At 34.9% G+C, this 18,667-nt stretch overlaps 1 protein-coding gene and 1 pseudogene across 1 annotated transcript; one reads left to right on the top strand and one right to left on the bottom strand.

Moving 5' to 3' along the window:
• The window catches only part of LOC113772941, a 31,648-nt pseudogene that overhangs the window by 6,356 nt on the left and 6,625 nt on the right, over positions 1–18,667 (top strand).
• On the bottom strand, positions 673–18,635 carry LOC113772940 (disease resistance protein At4g27190-like). The gene is made up of 8 exons (XM_027317438.1): positions 18,550–18,635; positions 17,513–17,575; positions 15,474–15,529; positions 9,967–12,774; positions 3,328–3,417; positions 2,081–2,909; positions 1,897–1,953; positions 673–1,092 (listed from the first exon to the last, which is right to left on the bottom strand). The coding sequence occupies exons 4-7, from the start codon at positions 12,760–12,762 to the stop codon at positions 1,913–1,915; spliced, it is 3,756 nt and encodes a 1,251-aa protein (XP_027173239.1). The 5' UTR covers positions 12,763–12,774; positions 15,474–15,529; positions 17,513–17,575; positions 18,550–18,635; the 3' UTR covers positions 673–1,092; positions 1,897–1,912.

The raw sequence follows: 18,667 nt of genomic DNA, 5'->3' as shown, positions 1-18,667 counted from the left end.
TGTCAAATATTTAGATAAATTGTTTTGCCTTGGTAGTTGTATGAGTTCTAATACCGTTCCTTGTGTCAATTTTCTTTCTGCCAGGAGTCACTTTTTAGGTGGAAAATTTTTCCTCTTGAATTGTAGCTTGGTTGTGCTAAGCTACTCATGAAAAGTATCATTACCCTTTTGCGTCTTTCTCATGGTTATCTAATGTACAAATACTCCTTTGAACATTGTCCTTTCTTCTTTGTATTTGTTTGTGTGGTTTACAATTAACGGTGTGCGTTTGATCTTGGAGTTCTTCTCAACCAAATTTAAGGTTTGTGCTAACTAATATTGCACATTTGGTTTACCACATTTGGTTTTTTTTATGTGAATATGACTGTGTGACTACACTGTAAATAAATACATATGGTAAGATTAATTTCCCATCCTGGATTAATTTTCATATTCTTTTTCTCTAAACCATCTATCTGATATATTCCAAGCTCCAAGTTTGTCACGAAGAGATGTGGCAATCCTCGCTATGTTGTTTAGCAATAGTGTTTGATTTTTATTGTCTTCATGACTTCTGTAATTTTGTTGCATAGATTGAACAAGAAGAGAGTTCAACATGGATGTATTGCACTGTGTACAACTTGGCATACTCATCAAACTGCAGCAGCGTCTTGAATCCAGTAAATGAAAACAAATGTCAACTCTTTATGGTAGAGAGACTAATCATGATGGGAGCCATGGCATTCATCAGAATGTTCAAGGAAGATTACAATGATCTTAGCCTCACCAATCATCCAAAAAAGAATAGTCAGGAGAATTAGGATATATGCATCTTTAGATCCACTAAAAAAGCTTCGTTCTTTATGTTTAAAGTCTATGATACGATACGTACAATACATTTATTATTTAAAAGCCATGATATTATATACACAATATGTTTATTATTTGAAAATCAATGACAAAAGCAAGCACATAATATTTATATAAGTTCCACACTTATAGTATATGATATTAAGATCTCCATCCATATCTGATAGCCCAATCCACCAGTTCAGTCAAGACTATGGTAACTAGACCACATAATTCGATGAATTTGATGGTTCCCACAACATTCTGTGAAAGAAAACAGAGGCATGAAAATTACAACTCTATCATAACATCCACAACAAATATAGATGGTATAATACATTGGAATTCCCACATCAATTTGACATCAGACTTGTGTAGCTCTAGTTTATTTTTTGCTTTCTCTACTCAGGGTTTTTTCCCCTGATTCCTACATGGAATATTCAATTTTATATCTTTGAAGAGATTGGAGCTTTGAAAGCTGAAATATAAAGGCAACAATTTTTCACAGTGGAAATTATTATTTTTTATTGAAAATTATTTTCAAAAAATGAAAAGAAGAATATTTCATAAAAATGCATACATTGCAAGAAATATAAGCAAAACCAAAACCATATAGGATTTAACATATTGGTTTTACTCTGAAATGGTAATATTTAGATAAAAAAAAAAAAGAGTTGACAAGAAAGCCAATAATGCAAACTCAATATAGAAGTATAGTTTATAGATAGTAAGAATCAATGAATAATGCTACATGAGAATAGAATCTGATTGATTAATAGAAGATCAAGTTCCATTCAACTCAAAAAAAATATGAAAAAAAAAAACGTAAAGACAAAATTAGAAGAAAGGTAAAACATAAAGTTTGTAAGCATATAGAAAGGTATTTACCTCAACATCCAAATGGAAAATTCCGTGAGAGTTCTTATAATTTTGTAATCAATGATATTCCACAATCATGTAATACCATTCATTGATTCATTCATATAGATCAAAAGCATGCATACTGCGGCTTGTAATTATAAAGAAGGGGAAACAATAAAGTTTGTAAACATATAGAAACGTACGTACCTTAATATGCAAATAATCATGTCATTTTCAAATTAACAAAGGACAAATCGCCCGATCCTGTAAAATATAATATGCTCAGAAATAATTATTTAAAATATACATTCTCGACCCTTAGGGAAACTAAGTCTAGTGAAGTGAGACAAAATTAAAAGGTTGGTTGAAAATAGAGCGAGGATATTAGTACCTTTAAATCTACGGTCTTCAAAATTCTCTATATCACTTGGCACTGTTTGGACTTTCTTAAGCAATGGTGCATTCAACTTTCCGGAACAAAATTTCTTCAACTTTGGGCAACTCACTATGATCAACTCAGTGAGTAGGGGAAATTTAAACTCATAATCCTCCCGGTGACTACCACTAAAACTTTGAAGATTCTCAAGCGCTTTCAATTGCAGAGAGGTTAATCTAGGAAACACGAACTCCTTGCTAGTTCTTCCCAGTGAAATTTCTCTACGTTTTCCAACGTCATGATGCTGAGCATTATCTTCTTGGCTGACCTCTTCATCTTCCTCACCTATAACTTCATGCATTTCCGAGCACTTATCAACTGTCAATACCTCAAGGCTTATGAGCATGTCAGCCACACTAGGAGGATGAAACAAACAGTTTAAAGGGCACTTGTACACATATAGACTTCTTAAGTTTTGAAATACTCGAACCCCTTTAGGAAAATTCCTCCAAATATGGGTTAATCTTAGACAGCCACGCAAGTCCAGTGACTCTAGTTTGGGGAGAATTTCAAGTGTCTTTTCTGATGGAGTATTACGAACTTTTAGACCCTCAAAGTCGACAAGGGATTCCATCCCATGACAATTCAGCGTGCGAAGTGCTTGCAAGTTTTGTAATAATGTAACCGTATCAGCTTTGGCAATGCATCGAATAGAGTCACATCCCCCGAGCCTCACGGATTTTAAGTTGTCGAGGGACCCACTTGGCCTTTTCCCTCCTATTAGATGTTCGGGGCCATCACCAGGATCAATAATCTCTAGTACTTCCAGGCAGGGGAGTGAAACCTGAAAAATTTGGCAAACTTAGCCCCATAATGCAAAATGCAACATGCAGTTATAGTAGTGTTCGGATCCATCCAACTGCTAGCAATCCATTTGTTACACTTGATGACGTAACAGACACACCACCACGTCATTAGAGCACCAAAATTATTGTTATCAATATTTTTATTACCCTATTTTTATTCATCATCATTGGACTTTTAATTACTAGTACTACACCAAACAACCTTTTTTTTCTTTTCTTTTTTTTGGGCAAACTCATTGAAGGCCTAGAATACAACTGATGAAACATTAATTTTGAAAATATAATTAACATATTAAGAAAGAAAGTGCTTGAGTGTGTTTTCGGTGTTCACTTGAATTTGACTGTATTAAGTATATCATATAATTACACAAATTAAAAGAGAGAGAGAAGAGAGACCTGGTCAATAAAAGCCACAGCTTTATCATCTTTAGAGCCAAAACCAATAAAGTTTGTCCCGCTTAAGGTTAACACTTTGAGTTGGGGTAGTTCATGTTGGATCCTTAATCCAACATTGGACTTATATGTGAATAATTATGTATTGCAAACTGTCAATTAAGGTTAAACCCAATTAAAGTGATCAAATATAGTTTGGGTTTAATGTATCTAATAGGATGTGGGCCCTTTTATGTGTAGAAACTTATGGGCTCCTATTTCAATGATGGGCTGAAATAGGGCTCCAAAGGTAACAGGAATGTTACCTATAAATAGGGTTATGGTCCCCAGGTCACAGGTATCGTTTTAGTTGTCGTATTTCCTAATACCACAAAATACCCCTTCCCTGATATCCCATCGTCAGGAAAGATACCAGAGAGAAACTAAAGGCCTCTCTCAAAGGATCGGTGAATACCTGTTGATCTGGAAGGCCACCCCAAATCTCTAGGGATTCAAGTATCAAGGTTATCAATATGGATTCAGGTACGCTTCCGCAATTTTCTTGTTAATTTATTTCTTAATAATCGCCATATAGATCTTGGGTTCAATAGGTGATGGTTTTCACCAATGGTTAAATTTAGATAACCACCCTAACAAGTGGTATCAGAGCCTATATGGTTGATTATTAGGAAATAATTTGGATTTCATAATTTATGTTAATATATATACATATGGTTACACACACATATATGTGCCTCTTGAATTCGGCTGTGGATGTATGCATATTTTTTAATTTGTGTTGAAACATGAACCGAAGCGGCACATAGAATCCAGTGCTTTAGTTATGTTATCGGTAAAGTTTTTTTACTTGTTAATGTTTTTAGTTTCTGGTTTCGTGGGTCTGGCCAAATCACAATATGAATCCAGCATCCGTGATGAATTGTCTGGTCATAATTGATATGTTGCCTTCTTATGACTTCGGGCCCCATGGTAACAAAGCTTTGGTTTGTTTGGTATTAGCTAACACGCACTTGAATGGCCATCACTTTTCTGGCCACGTGAGTTCTTGTAGTCCACCTGAATGCTTCTTGTATCAATCATGTTATCTTCACAGGTTTGGTCAACTCAGACCATGAATTCGTGGGTTCCACGAATGTAAAGAACAAGTCTTCATAAGACTTTCTTGGTCAAATGCTATTCGGTCTTGATTATTTGCATATGTTAGTGCTCATGGCAGTAGTTCATCCACGAATTATACTATGATGATTTGGTTTGGCTAATTTAATATTTATTATATTGATTCAATTTGTCAATAATTGGTTTCTTTGGCCTGTTTCATTATTTATAAATATGTATGTATATATATTAAGAAAATTAGGGTTTATTTACTTTAAGTGAACCCTAATAAAGTTAAATAGGACATTTAAGCCCTATAAAATCCATATGTATGGCCCATTAAATGTGTAATTTTTATAAAGTACTTATGGATTTCAAGAAAAAATTTTGGGCTTGGATGTTAATTTTGGGTCAAATTATGGATATGGACCTTTGGTCCAATAAGTCATGATTTAATTTAATTAATTTGACCATGTTTGACCACGTTTTGACCAAAGTTGACCAAAGTTGACTTTGATCAAAATTTTTGTTTTATTTGGATAATTTTAAATTTGAATATTGGTATGATTATATATATTTTGGAATAAATTAATTGAAATAATATGCCACCAAAGTGACCTCTATTATGGAAATTAATTTATTTTAAAATATAATTAGTTGGGCACTAGTAATTTTATGAATATTGATCGGCCCAAAGGAAGGTCAATATTTAATGAAATTACATGTGTACTTGTGGTAATAAATGCGTGATAATTATTTGGATTTTACATGTGATTTATAAATTGGCCCAAAGGAAAATTTATTTTCGACATGTTATTATTATCAGCATTTATTACTGCACCAAGATATCACTCACTAGTTAATATTTTTGTCCAAAGACGAAATATTAATGGAATATCGGTATCTTGAGATGGGACTACCATTATTTAAATTTATTATTGTTTTGATTTATGTGAGCTTGTTTTAATTATGTTATGTTTTCTGTTCAGTTGCGAATGATCTTACAAATATTACTTCCAATATCAATAATATTCCTATGTTGAATGGCACAAATTTCAAGTCCTGGAAAGAAAATCTCTTGATAGTACTTGGAGTAATGGATCTCGACCTTGCGTTAAGGAATGATTCACCCCCACCTCTTACAGATCAGAGTACCTCTGATGAAAAGAGAAATAATGAGAGGTGGGAGAGATCAAATCGCTTGTGTCTGATGATCATTAAAAAGGCCGTTCCAAAAGCATTTAGGGGAACAATGTCAGAAACGACTGTAACCGCTAAAGAGTTCCTTCAGGACATTGAAAAAAGGTTTGTCAAGAACGAAAAGGCTGAAGTTAGTACGCTCTTGACACGCCTTGTTTCAATGAAATATAGTAATTTGGTTTGTTCTGAGGTTAATTTAACTTCGGTACCTAGACACACATGGTGGTTAGATTCTGGTGCAACAACTCACATCAGTGTGTCTATGCAGGGTTGCCTGAATTGCCGAAAGCCTAATGATAGTGAAAGATATATCTACGTGGGCGATGGCAAAACAGTTCAAGTTGAGGCAATTGGAGTTTTTAGATTATTGTTAAAGACCGGATTTTATTTGGATCTCAATGAGACATTTGTTGTACCGTCTTTTAGACGGAATTTAATTTCTATTTCTGCTTTGGACAAATTTGGTTATTTTTGTTCATTTGGAAATGGAAAATTTGAATTGTTTCATGATTCAAAATTGGTTGGTTCTGGTTCTTTAATGCACTACGATAATCTATATTTAATTGACACAATTGTCTCATTTAATGAATCTCTGCATTTGAGTACTAGAGGAGTTAAAAGAAAATTAGCCAATGAGAATTCAGCTGCATTATGGCACAAGAGATTAGGACATATCTCCAAACGGAGAATGGAAAGACTTGTGTCAAATGAAATTCTCGACCCCTTGAATTTTACAGATTTTAATGATTGTATTAACTGTATAAAGGGGAAACAAACCAATAAAAGGAGATTTGAAGCCAATAGGTCCTTAGACGTCTTAGAACTTATACATACAGATATTTGTGGACCATTTCCTACATCTGCTTGGAATGGTCAACAATATTTTATAACGTTCATAGACGATTTTTCAAGATATGGCTACATATATCTCATTTCTGAAAAGTCACAGTCACTGGACGTGTTCAAAAAATTTTAAGGCCGAAGTTGAGAATCAACTCAACAAAAGAATTAAAAGCGTCAGATCTGACCGTGGTGGTGAGTACTATGGTAGATATGACGGTTCAGGTGAACAACGTCCAGGACCATTTGCTAAATACCTAGAGGAATGCGGTATCGTTCCACAGTACACTATGCCGGGTTCACCCACTATGAATGGTGTAGCTGAAAGATGAAATAGAACGCTTAAAGACATGGTAAGGAGTATGATATGTCATTCCACCTTACCAGAGTCACTCTGGGGAGAAGCACTTAAGACTGCAGCATATATTCTTAACAGAGTTCCAACTAAAGCAACTATCAAAACCCCTTATGAGCTTTGGACAGGGAAAAAGCCCAGTTTAAAGCATCTGCATGTTTGGGGGTGTCCAGCTGAGGCAAGGCCTTACAGGCCAAATGAAAAGAAACTGGATTCAAGAACGATTAGTTGTTATTTTATTGGATATTCTGAAAGATCCAGAGGTTACAAGTTTTATGATCCCACAGCCAAATCAATTTTTGAGACAGGAAATGCCCGGTTCTTTGAGGATGTCGAGTTTGGGGGAGAACATACAGTAAGGGACATTGTCTTTAAAGAGGAATATATTAATATTCCCACAGGTGTCATTACTCTTGCTCAGGACCCTATTCCTGAATTTGATCATGATACAACAAATCAAGACAATGTCGAAGAGCAAACTGTTATAGAAGAACAAACTCTTCCTCTTCAAGAACCAGTGCCATTAAGAAGATCCACTAGAGAAAGGAGAAGTGCAGTGCCAGATGATTACATTGTTTTTCTCCAAGAACATGAGGATGACTCTGGATTGATGGAAGATGATCCAATCAACTTCCGTCAAGCCATGGAAAGTTCAAATTCTCAAAAGTGGATCGATGCCATGAATGAGGAGATTAAATCCATGAAGGACAATGATGTTTGGGATCTTGTCCCATTGCCAGAAGGTGCGAAACCCATTGGTTGTAAATGGATATTTAAAATTAAAAGGGATTCGAAAGGCAATGTGGAAAGATTCAAAGCTCGCCTTGTCGCTAAGGGATTTACACAAAAAGAAGGTATCGACTATAAAGAAACCTTCTCTCCAGTCTCTTCAAAGGATTCTTTTAGAATTATCATGGCATTAGTGGCACATTTCGATCTTGAGTTACATCAGATGGATGTAAAGACAGCGTTTCTCAATGGTAACATTGATGAGACAATTTATATGGTGCAACCAGAAAACTTTGTATCAGGAGATCCAAAGAATATGGTTTGCAAACTTAAAAAATCCATCTATGGGCTCAAACAAGCGTCTCGACAATGGTATTTCAAATTTCATCAGGTGATCATCTCATTTGGTTTCGAGATGAATTTAGTGGATGATTGTATATACCATAAGTTCTGTGGGAGCAAATATATTTTTTTCTGGTATTGTATGTTGATGACATTTTGCTTGCCAGCAACGATATTGGTCTATTGCATGAAACCAAGAAATTTCTAACTAAGAATTTTGAGATGAAAGATCTTGGTGATGCATCTTTTGTGTTAGGCATACAAATACACCGTGATCGCTCTCGGGGTATTCTAGGACTATCACAAAAGGGCTATATCGAAAAGGTTCTCAAAAGATATGGCATGCAAAATTGTAAACCAGGTGACACTCCAGTGGCTAAAGGAGACAAATTTAGTCTTGAGCAGTGTCCCAAGAATGCTTTTGAGGAAAGAGAGATGCAAAAGATTCCTTATGCCTCAGCAGTAGGGAGTCTAATGTATGCTCAAGTATGTACGCGTCCGGATATTGCGTACATTACTGGGATGTTGGGTAGATATTTGAGTAATCCTGAATTAGATCATTGGAAAGCAACCAAACGGGTCTTACGGTATCTACAGAAAACAAAAGACTACATGCTCACGTATCGGAAGTCAGATGAGTTGGAGATCATTGGGTATACTGATTCCGATTATGCTGGATGCAAAGATACTATGAAGTCAACGTCAGGCTATGTCTACTTGTTGGCTGGAGGTGCCATATCCTGGAAGAGTGCTAAACAGTCCCTCATAGCATCTTCCACTATGGCTGCAGAATTTATAGCTTGCTATGAGGCATCCAACCAGGGAATTTGGCTGCGAAATTTCGTCACAGGATTACGTGTAGTGGATGGCATTGAAAGACCACTCAAATTATTCTGTGACAATAAGTCAGCAGTCTTATATTCCAATAACAATAGGAGCTCGACCAAATCTAAACATATAGATATCAAGTTCCTGACTGTTAAAGAAAGAGTGCAGAATGGACAGTTATCAATAGAGCACATCGGGACAAACTCCATGGTTGCGGATCCGCTTACTAAGGGATTGCCACCCAAAATGTTTCATGAGCATACTGCTCATATGGGTGTCGTGTTAAATGATGTATAGTTTTTGTGGGAGTTTGTTATTTTAAATGCTCTTATGATATTTTTCAGTTATTAAGGATTTAAGGATATTTTATGCATAAATAAAGTTTGGATTTATTTGCACTCTAATTTTGGTATGGTTTGATCTCATAAAATTTAAGGTGGACCAGTTGGAAATAGGCATGTTTTGGTCACATTACATGAAATTTTCATGCTACACATCCACATCATAATTCATGTCATTCAATTGCATTGATATATGTGACCATTGATGGGTCGAGTTACGAAATTGTAACAAAGGCCGCTTTGATCCTATATTGGTGTAATTGATGGACCGAATTGGTTGCAGATACATTGTGATAATGACAGTAAAGTTGAGCTCATACGGTTAATTGCAAAATATAATTATAAGGTTACACATATAGTCCAAGTGGGAGATTGTTGGATCCTTAATCCAACATTGGACTTATATGTGAATAATTATGTATTGCAAACTGTCAATTAAGGTTAAACCCAATTAAAGTGATCAAATATAGTTTGGGTTTAATGTATCTAATAGGATGTGGGCCCTTTTATGTGTAGAAACTTATGGGCTCCTATTTCAATGATGGGCTGAAATAGGGCTCCAAAGGTAACAGGAATGTTACCTATAAATAGGGTTATGGTCCCCAGGTCACAGGTATCGTTTTAGTTGTCGTATTTCCTAATACCACAAAATACCCCTTCCCTGATATCCCATCGTCAGGAAAGATACCAGAGAGAAACTAAAGGCCTCTCTCAAAGGATCGGTGAATACCTGTTGATCTGGAAGGCCACCCCAAATCTCTAGGGATTCAAGTATCAAGGTTATCAATATGGATTCAGGTACGCTTCCGCAATTTTCTTGTTAATTTATTTCTTAATAATCGCCATATAGATCTTGGGTTCAATAGGTGATGGTTTTCACCAATGGTTAAATTTAGATAACCACCCTAACAGTTCAAGCTCTTCCTCTGTCAGACTTTCCTCCCTCAGAACAATTGTCTCCAAATTTTTACAACCAGATACGCTTATGTTTTGGAGTTTCACTAGACATTTCAGTGTCGATTGTGAGAAGAGAGTCATAATTTGATCACAAAGCAGTACCTGAATAGATCTGAGGTTGCAAAGCGATGAATGTTCGACTGGTCCCTTCCACAAGTACTTTAAAGCATCTATAAATTCAAGTCTCACCTCTTGAACTTGACCGAAGCTGACGCATCGAGGTGGAAGAACTCCCTTACATATTTCTTTCAACTCCAAATGTGTTAACGTCATGGAAACCAAATTTGCAAAAACAGATCCAGCAACAAGGTTGGCGGTAGAATCAATAAGGCATTCATGTTGTCCTCTATACAGATAAAGCTTTTTCAAATAGATGAACCCGTCTGCACACAAGCCAGGCACAAGATTCCTCAAGCATGATGATCTACCAAGATCCAAAGTGAGATTCTCGGTTCTCTTGACAATGCTAGTAACATTAGGATCAAACACTTGGTTCAACTCTTCATCATCCTGATCTAACAAATGAAGCTCAAAGCTTTTCCGAAATTGATAGTTTTTGATGACATTTGTCAGTGCTTCTCTTTTACTGTAATCAGCTACTGCAATGTGAAATCTTGACAACCTCTGAGTATCAAATCCTTGCAAAGATAGAAGTAAGATGTTAAGGTCATATAAAACAATTTGGAGACATGCAAGGTTAGAGATTGATGAGATCTCTTTTAGGCATCCTCTTTCTTCTTTTCCATCTTTCCCTAGCCGCAGCTGATAATGAGATCCCAAATACAATTCTTCTAGTTTCTTCAAGCTTGACAAGATACCACTAGGCAAGGGATGGAGGCTACTTTCAACCCTCAAATCCAACAACTTTAAATTACTCAACTGACCGATTTCAGCTGGAAACCGATCATCCAGAATTTTGGATTGAAAGACGCTCAAAGTTTCCAATTGCATCATGTGTCCCAGCATTGACGACATTCCAGTGCCCAATACACAATAATCCAGGTACAGTGTCCGAAGGCTCCTTAGCATTTGGCCAGGCCATGACAGTGGAAATTCAATTTGCGAGTGGTTTAATTCCATGACCCAGAGAGCTTTCATTCGTATGAAAGAGTCTTCTGGTAGGTTGAGTTCTCCTGGTTGGAGTACCAAGCGCAACAGCCTAAGCCTTGGATATTCCTTGCAAAATGGAAGTAGATCATGATTGGAATGTTGCGATACTAGCGAAATCGCCGTGTAAGAATTCTTTTCTCCTACTCCAGAATTGCTCACTAAGAACTCATGCTCGCCTTCTGATGCAATTGACAAGCACACATCTCGCACGACATCGTGCAATTTTACAGAGTCTTCTTTTTCACTATCATTTAGCAACAAATAGGAGCTTTTCAGGTGACCAATAAGCTTGCCTACCCAGTATCTTACATCTTTTAACGTCCATCTATTTTTGAACAATTCTAGCCCTTCACCATACCTAACCAAACATTCGATTGGAATACTATAATCCTCTGGAAACAAACTGCAAAGCAAAAGTAGTGACTTAGCTTCATCGCTTTTTAAATAGTCATAGCTAAACTTAATTGTTGAAAACACTAAATCTTTAACTCCGTCTATGTCTCTAATTGTGTACTTTTTTAGTTGTTCAAGGTCTTGTTCCCAGTCATCTAGAGTATGATTGCTCTTTAATGCCCCGGCAACAACAACGATTGCAAGAGGTAGACCTTTGCATTCCTCTGCAACCTGCTTTGCAACACCACTCAAAGCAGAATCATCAGAAATTTCTGCATCATTTTTGAAAAGATGCCATGCTTCTTCTTTAGGCAAGATATTCACCTCAAAAATTTCAGCTCCCATGCCCCTACAAACATTTAATAACCGAGATGTCAGTATGACTTTTAAGCTCTTGCATTCACCTTTGACAGGAATTCCTAGACTCTTAAGATCAAGCTCTTTCCAAATGTCATCCAATATAACAAGAGTTATCTTGTCACTATTGATTAGTCTCGTATACAATCTTTCAGCTCTTGGCAGATCAGTTTGCTGTGTTATCTCCATCCCTAACTGCTCAGCAAGTTGATCTTGGACATTTCTCATGTCTGGACTTTGAGACACAGTTGCAAAGGCAACTTCATCAAACAATTTCTCTAACTTAACCTGGTCAGCAATTTGTTTGACCAAAGTAGTCTTGCCTACGCCGGCCATGCCACAAATCACCAATAGGCTAGTTTTCTCCTGCTTTAAAGCTTCCATCACTTGCTTCTTTGTTGACATCCTAGAAACTAGGCCTTCCTCAAAGGATGGGGTCAATTCACTTAAAGGCATTTTCCCCAATGGAGGAAGGTTTCCAACTTCATCAAATTGGCCCTCTCCTAAGAGTTTTTCAACAACACTTGTTCTTTTCACCGCACGTCGGCCTAGCAAATAGCATGACTTCAAATTTGGAAGCCCGACAATATTAAAGCAATTCACCTCAGCAGTCTCCATACCCTCAGAAATAGTATGTGCATCTTTCTTTGCATCCTCAACTTGTTTCAGCCAATCAACAACAGTTGCTTTAATTTCTTCGGCATTGTCTTTTGCTTGACGTACCAATTGTTGCACCTCAGTTTCCTTTAGCTCAAGTTTTTTGATGCTATCGCTCAGACTTTTAACATTGCTTTTGCAGAAAATTAAGTACCGAAATTGACGCAAAATTGGATCGATACACTTCTCTGCAATTGTTCCCAAAATTGAATTGGCAATTTCTTGGATGGCCATTATTGTAAAATTCTGTTCAAATTTCTATTATTGTGTTATTTGAAAGATATAGAAAAAGGAATCTAATAAATTGCATAAAAAAATATGAAAAAGATTCAAGGATACATAATTAAGGTAATAATAATCTCGTAAGAGTAGAAGTACAAAGAAGGAAAAAAAATGTTAGGCATTGAATTGAATTCAATGAAATGTTTCTGGAAAAAAGTAACTTATAAACTTTTCTCACCAACTCATAGATTATTTTAGAATTTAGAAATCTAAAGGGAGATTAGACATGGAAATCTAATTGACTTCTCCATTTGAATCAAAGAATTAACAATGAGTTCTTTTAGTCAAATTAACACGTGTATACTGTAGAAATCACCGGTCGTTTCTGGCAACATTTTGTAAAGCAATGAACAAGTTCTTCACATTATGTATATCTCAAATCTATTATGTGTATTTAAATACATTATCTACATGGTTCGTTGGTCTAAATCCAAATACTACTCAGTACACTCTTTTATTTGTAATAGTGGGAAAAGAACATCTTAAGGTTGTGCACATTAAGGGGAAAAATTTAAGTTGTTTTTATTAAAACCAATAGAAATCATTAGAATTATTTTTGGCAAAAACAAAAAGAAATTATGAATTTTTTTAGGCAAACAAAAAAAAGAGTAGAAGTTATTGGAAGTGGAAGTTATTAAAAATTACTAAACTTATGTGGTTGTCTTTAGTAAATCTTTACTTTTGTGAGGTAAAATTAAAAAACCAAAAAGATGACACAAAATTCTAATACCAAATTTCCTCCTCATGCTTTATATATAGAAAGATGTAAGATAGCACCAACATAAAATAAACTAAAGATGTATAGTTAAGTGTGCATGTTAGGTAAAAAGCTATTCAAGGCCCTCACTCTCTACCACTTTAACTTTCTTAAGGTTTGGTGCACAATCATCGTGGTGACCGCCACCAAAGCTTCTAGATAGTATTTTAAACTTAAATAACAAACACTTATATATAGTATTGTTATTGTGCTTATGTGTAATAAGCCGGTGTAAGGTGCAGGCACGGGAATTTGGTACTTGTGCATGACACATTGTATTTTTTTTGACACATTGTATTTTTTTTAAAAAAAAAATAATTATGAGATAATAATTGTTTTCGCAACAAGTCTTTTTGTCTTTTTAAAAGCTACAACCCCATGAAGAAAACTACGATTCCAAGAAATTGTCTTCAATTCCTCTCAAATAGACATCGATTAAAATGTAAAGAATACGTCATTAGCCACCAAATAATGTCTTTGGATAATAAATGTTCCCTAGTAATTGTCATACGCAACTCTTCTCTTTGGGATCGCATTTTGGAGACCTTTCTATTTCGGATAAGTTGAAGGATGAGATTTAAAATAGTCATCAACTACCCAACCAACAGCAAAGATCAGGCCACGATATACACATGACATCAGGCTCAATTCACCAACCCGAAAATCAAAAAGATTGAAGAAATAGTCACTAAAATAAAAATTACTCGCGGCATCCTACGCGCGGTTTTACGAAACTTTCATTTGTCCGGCAAAAATAAAACCTCAAATCCGGTCTTTTAAGTTTTCTCAGAATTAATTATCTTATTTTTGGAAAGTGTTATATACTTTTCTTTATGTTGACTACAACTATAAACATTTTTTTTCCTAAAATTTTATTTTTATCTTAAAATTTTCTACAGGTATACTTTGGCATCAAATTTTGTTTAGAACATTATGTCAAACCTTAGTTTAATGGTGATTTTGTAATAATTTTATTTAAAAGGTTGACAATCTAGGGTTCCATTTGACAAGTGTATTTTTTGGGTATTTATTTAAAATTTCACTGTAACTTACTGTAAAAATTGTAAAAAATTTTTTTGAAATGTGTAAATTTTTGAACATTTTGAAGTGTATAGTTTAAAAATTTTTTAAAGTTTTTTGAGGTTACCATAACTAAAGTTGTTAAAAAACCTAATATCAGACAAACTTGATCAAAAACTTGCTTGCCAAACAAGGACTAGGTTTAACATTTTAAGTCTAATGGAAAATCTAATAGTCTCACTTTAATTACAACCACGAGAAGTTGAATTGTAGGTGTCCAACCCACAAGGAACTAAAGTGTGCATATATTAAATCATATGGGAGTTTTCTGTATTTTACACAAAAATTTAATACCATTTTGTTTAAAGGTACTTCACTTACTTCCTTGAGAAACATCCAATGCCTGCTATTTATTACAAGTATATCTTTTGTCAAGCAATACAATCAATTATCGTTTCGAAAAAAAAAAAATAATAATTGGGAGGGAGCCATGCTAGTTAAGTTACACAACTTGATATTTACACCATGCAATTAAACTTCTGCATCGAGGCATTAAATGTTTGCTGATATGATCGAAGACATATCCGTGAATTAATATTATGAAATTAATGTGTCACCAAGACACTCATAGGTTTGGGAGCTTGTTGGAGTCTTTGATATTTTTGATGCCATAAACAGGAAGATTTGACAGAGGACCAGAAGTGATGTCTAGGTGCCTAGAAAATAAGGCCATAACTGTACTTTGTTGTTCTTATATTTTACTCAAGATATGCACAAATATCATGGCAGATTATGTAGAAGTATGACTGTAATTTATGCTTGCACGCCTATAAAAAACATACGCAGCTGAACCGAAGAGAGGGTGATGGAAAATATAAACACGTACCTTTTTTTGTTTTGATTAATTGAAAAACCAAGAAGATAATTGGACACGGAGAATTGCTGAGAGATAAATAAATTAAGTCTTGAATTAGTAATAGAAAAAATGATGAGAAAGTTGAGAAACTACAATGAACATCAAGGCAAATATATAGGAGAAGATAACATGCCTTTTAATGTATCTGGGAATGGTAATCCCACACTTGCAAAACAATAATTATAATCGGAATAGTAGCCATTACTATTATTCTATTTCCTATCACTTTTACTTTTCTAAAGGCAAATCATGTCACTATGGTGCGGCAAACATCATACAGTCAGTAGTAGGGGATGGCCATGGACGACACGCTTCATTACCATAAAATACCTTCTATCAATTTTGCAAACATTATACAGTCAATAGCAGGGGATGGCAAACATCATACGTATGGTCTATCTATTGGCATCATTACCATAGGTTTTGTTTGGATTGTAAGTTATTTGAGATATTTTTACTGTAGCACTTTTTATGATATGGTATATGTGAGATAAAAAGGTAATTGAGAAGGTAAAAAGGTGTATTAGAAATTGTAATGATGATGTAAGTAAATATATTTGGGGAAATAAAGGCCAATCCAAACAAATTCTAGAATAACTTCTAAGAGATTCCTCCCCACGGTCATACAGGCTTGGATCACTGATCTTGTCTATCTTGTCTCTTTTAATATAACTTTCGAAAAAATTTCTACTATCATTCAAGATTAGCATGCTTAGACCACTCTCTAGATATTAATTGGGTGCAGTGGCGGATTTACACCGGAGGCACTGGGGGCACGGACCCCCACTGTCCCCATAAAATTTTGATATAATTTTAACTGTACTCCCTGTAGTTTTGTGTATCTATTGATTTATAGGCCCCCACTGTCCCTCTTAAATTTCTATAATACCTATAAAAATTTGATGTAATTTCAAGTGTGCTCCCTAGAGTTTTGTGTATATATTGGTTTATATGTTTTTAAAATTGTCTTTGATTTTATCTGTTGTTACAACTACTGTAGAAAGGGTTTTTCAATGATGAATATAATGAAGAATCGATTACAAAATAAAATGGAAGACACTTGGATGAATAATTATTTAGTTACTTATATTGAGAAAAATATACTTTGTGAAAAATAAAATGAAAAGGTTGTAAACTGTTATCAAAATATGAAAATTCGTCATGAGCAATTGTAAATAGTTTAGTTTGCTTTTAAAATAAAATTAGTATTACATTAATAATTTTGAATTTGTCTTTTGATGTTTTTCATGAAATATATGCATCATTTGTAGTTGTTGGTGAATATTTTTTTCCCTTAAAAAACTAAAAAAAAAATGTAGGTAAAAAATTTTAAGGTTGCTTTTGCCCCACTGAAAATTTTTTCTGGCTCCGCCACTGATTGGGTGATGTTAATTTTATTCGTTTCTCCTTTGGAGAAGGACCCGGGGGATGGTGAGAGAGGGCTTGAATCGGTCAAAGAAGAAAAGCAATATTTTTGCATGATACCAAATGCTAAGTGCATCCACGGATCGTTGCTTTTCTTTCTTTTTTTTTTTTTTTTTTTGATTTTTACCTTTACGTACTGAGTAACCATGCACCCATGCGATAAAGAAATTCTCAATAGCAAAGATATATAGTTCTTGCTTTTCAATCATTACATTATTTACTGTTGACTTTATGTGACAGACTTTCTGACTTTCCGCGGCATCTTCGAACCATTAGCTAAGGACTTAAGTGGACATACATATTTTAGCAATGTATATGCGGGGGTTGAAAAAATGATTTACATTTGCATATTGTGTTTAAATCGATTTCTAATCAGAATAAACGTGTTTACATTTTGTTGAAAGGTACAAAACCGTTTTGAGATGGCAACACTTTGTTGTTCTTGTATTTTACTTGAAAAATGCATAAACATCATGGAAGATTATGTAAAAGTATAGCTGTAATTTATGCCCATAAAAAGCATAATTTATAACTGAACCAATGAGAGAGAGAGAGCGAGAGAGATGAAAAACATAAATACATACCTCTTTTTGAGTTTTTGATTGATTAATTGAAAAACCAAGCTGATAATCCGACACGGGGAATTCCTAAGAGATTACACGAGTGAAGTCCCGAATTAGTAATCGGTAAAATGGTGAGAAAGGCGAGAAACAACAATGAACGTGAAGGCAAATTTACAGGGGAAGATAAGATGCCTATCTAATATAGCTTGAAATGGTAAATACCACTTTTATTCTTTTTCTCATCAGTTTTACTTTTCTGAAGGAAATCATGTTGCACGACTACTATTAGTCAATAACCAAAAGCCTCTCAAAAAGGTAACAAAATATTCCAAACAATGGACTGGTGGAGCAAAGAATCCTTGAAAAAAATTTTAGTCCCGTAATTTCTAGACGATGGAAAAACCAGAAGAGAGTTACTTTGGTAGGGCAAACTGTCGTGTTAACTGGTACGGGATGGCCATGTAAGATGGATCAAGGGCCTCTAATTGCCAATGATAATTGTATCGTGCACTACAGACAATAGCATAGTAAGTATAGATACTAAATCAACAAACGGAAACACTACCACAATAACATTTAAAAGAGTAATAAATTTTCTCCGTCCTTGAAATCTTCACCTCGTGCCCTTAGATATTGACCCTGTTTGGAAGGTGAGTTTTTAGGGAGTTTGTCTAAAACTTTACTGTAACTGTAGAAGTTTTTTAAAAAATTTTTGAAATGTGTAGATTTTTGAATATTTTGAAGTGTATAGTTTAAAAATTTTGAGAACTTTTTTGAGATTACTGTAGCTAAAGTTTTTAAAAAACTTGTAGCAGATAAACTTGGCAAAAAACTTGGGTTCCTTGTGTAAGTATCTGAAGTGCAGTCATGGTGCCTAAAAATAAGGCCATTGCCGTACTTTGTTGTTCTTATATTCTACTTAAAATATGCATAAACATCATGGCAAATTATGCAGAAGCATAACTGTAATTTATGCTTGCACACTGCTAAAAAAAAAAAGAGACATACTTTATAGCTGTGAACCGAAGAGGGGGTGATGGAAAATATAAATTACTTACCTCTTTTTGTTTGAATAATTGAGAAACCAACGTGATGATCACACGCAGAGAGTTGGTGAGAGAAATAGGGGAAGTCTTGAATCAGCAATAGGTAAAATGATGAGAAAGTTGGGAAACT

The sequence above is a fragment of the Coffea eugenioides genome, chromosome 6, assembly GCF_003713205.1.
Source record: "Coffea eugenioides isolate CCC68of chromosome 6, Ceug_1.0, whole genome shotgun sequence".
NCBI classification, from domain to species: domain Eukaryota; kingdom Viridiplantae; phylum Streptophyta; class Magnoliopsida; order Gentianales; family Rubiaceae; genus Coffea; species Coffea eugenioides.
This window is presented reverse-complemented; position numbering and strand designations above follow the sequence as displayed.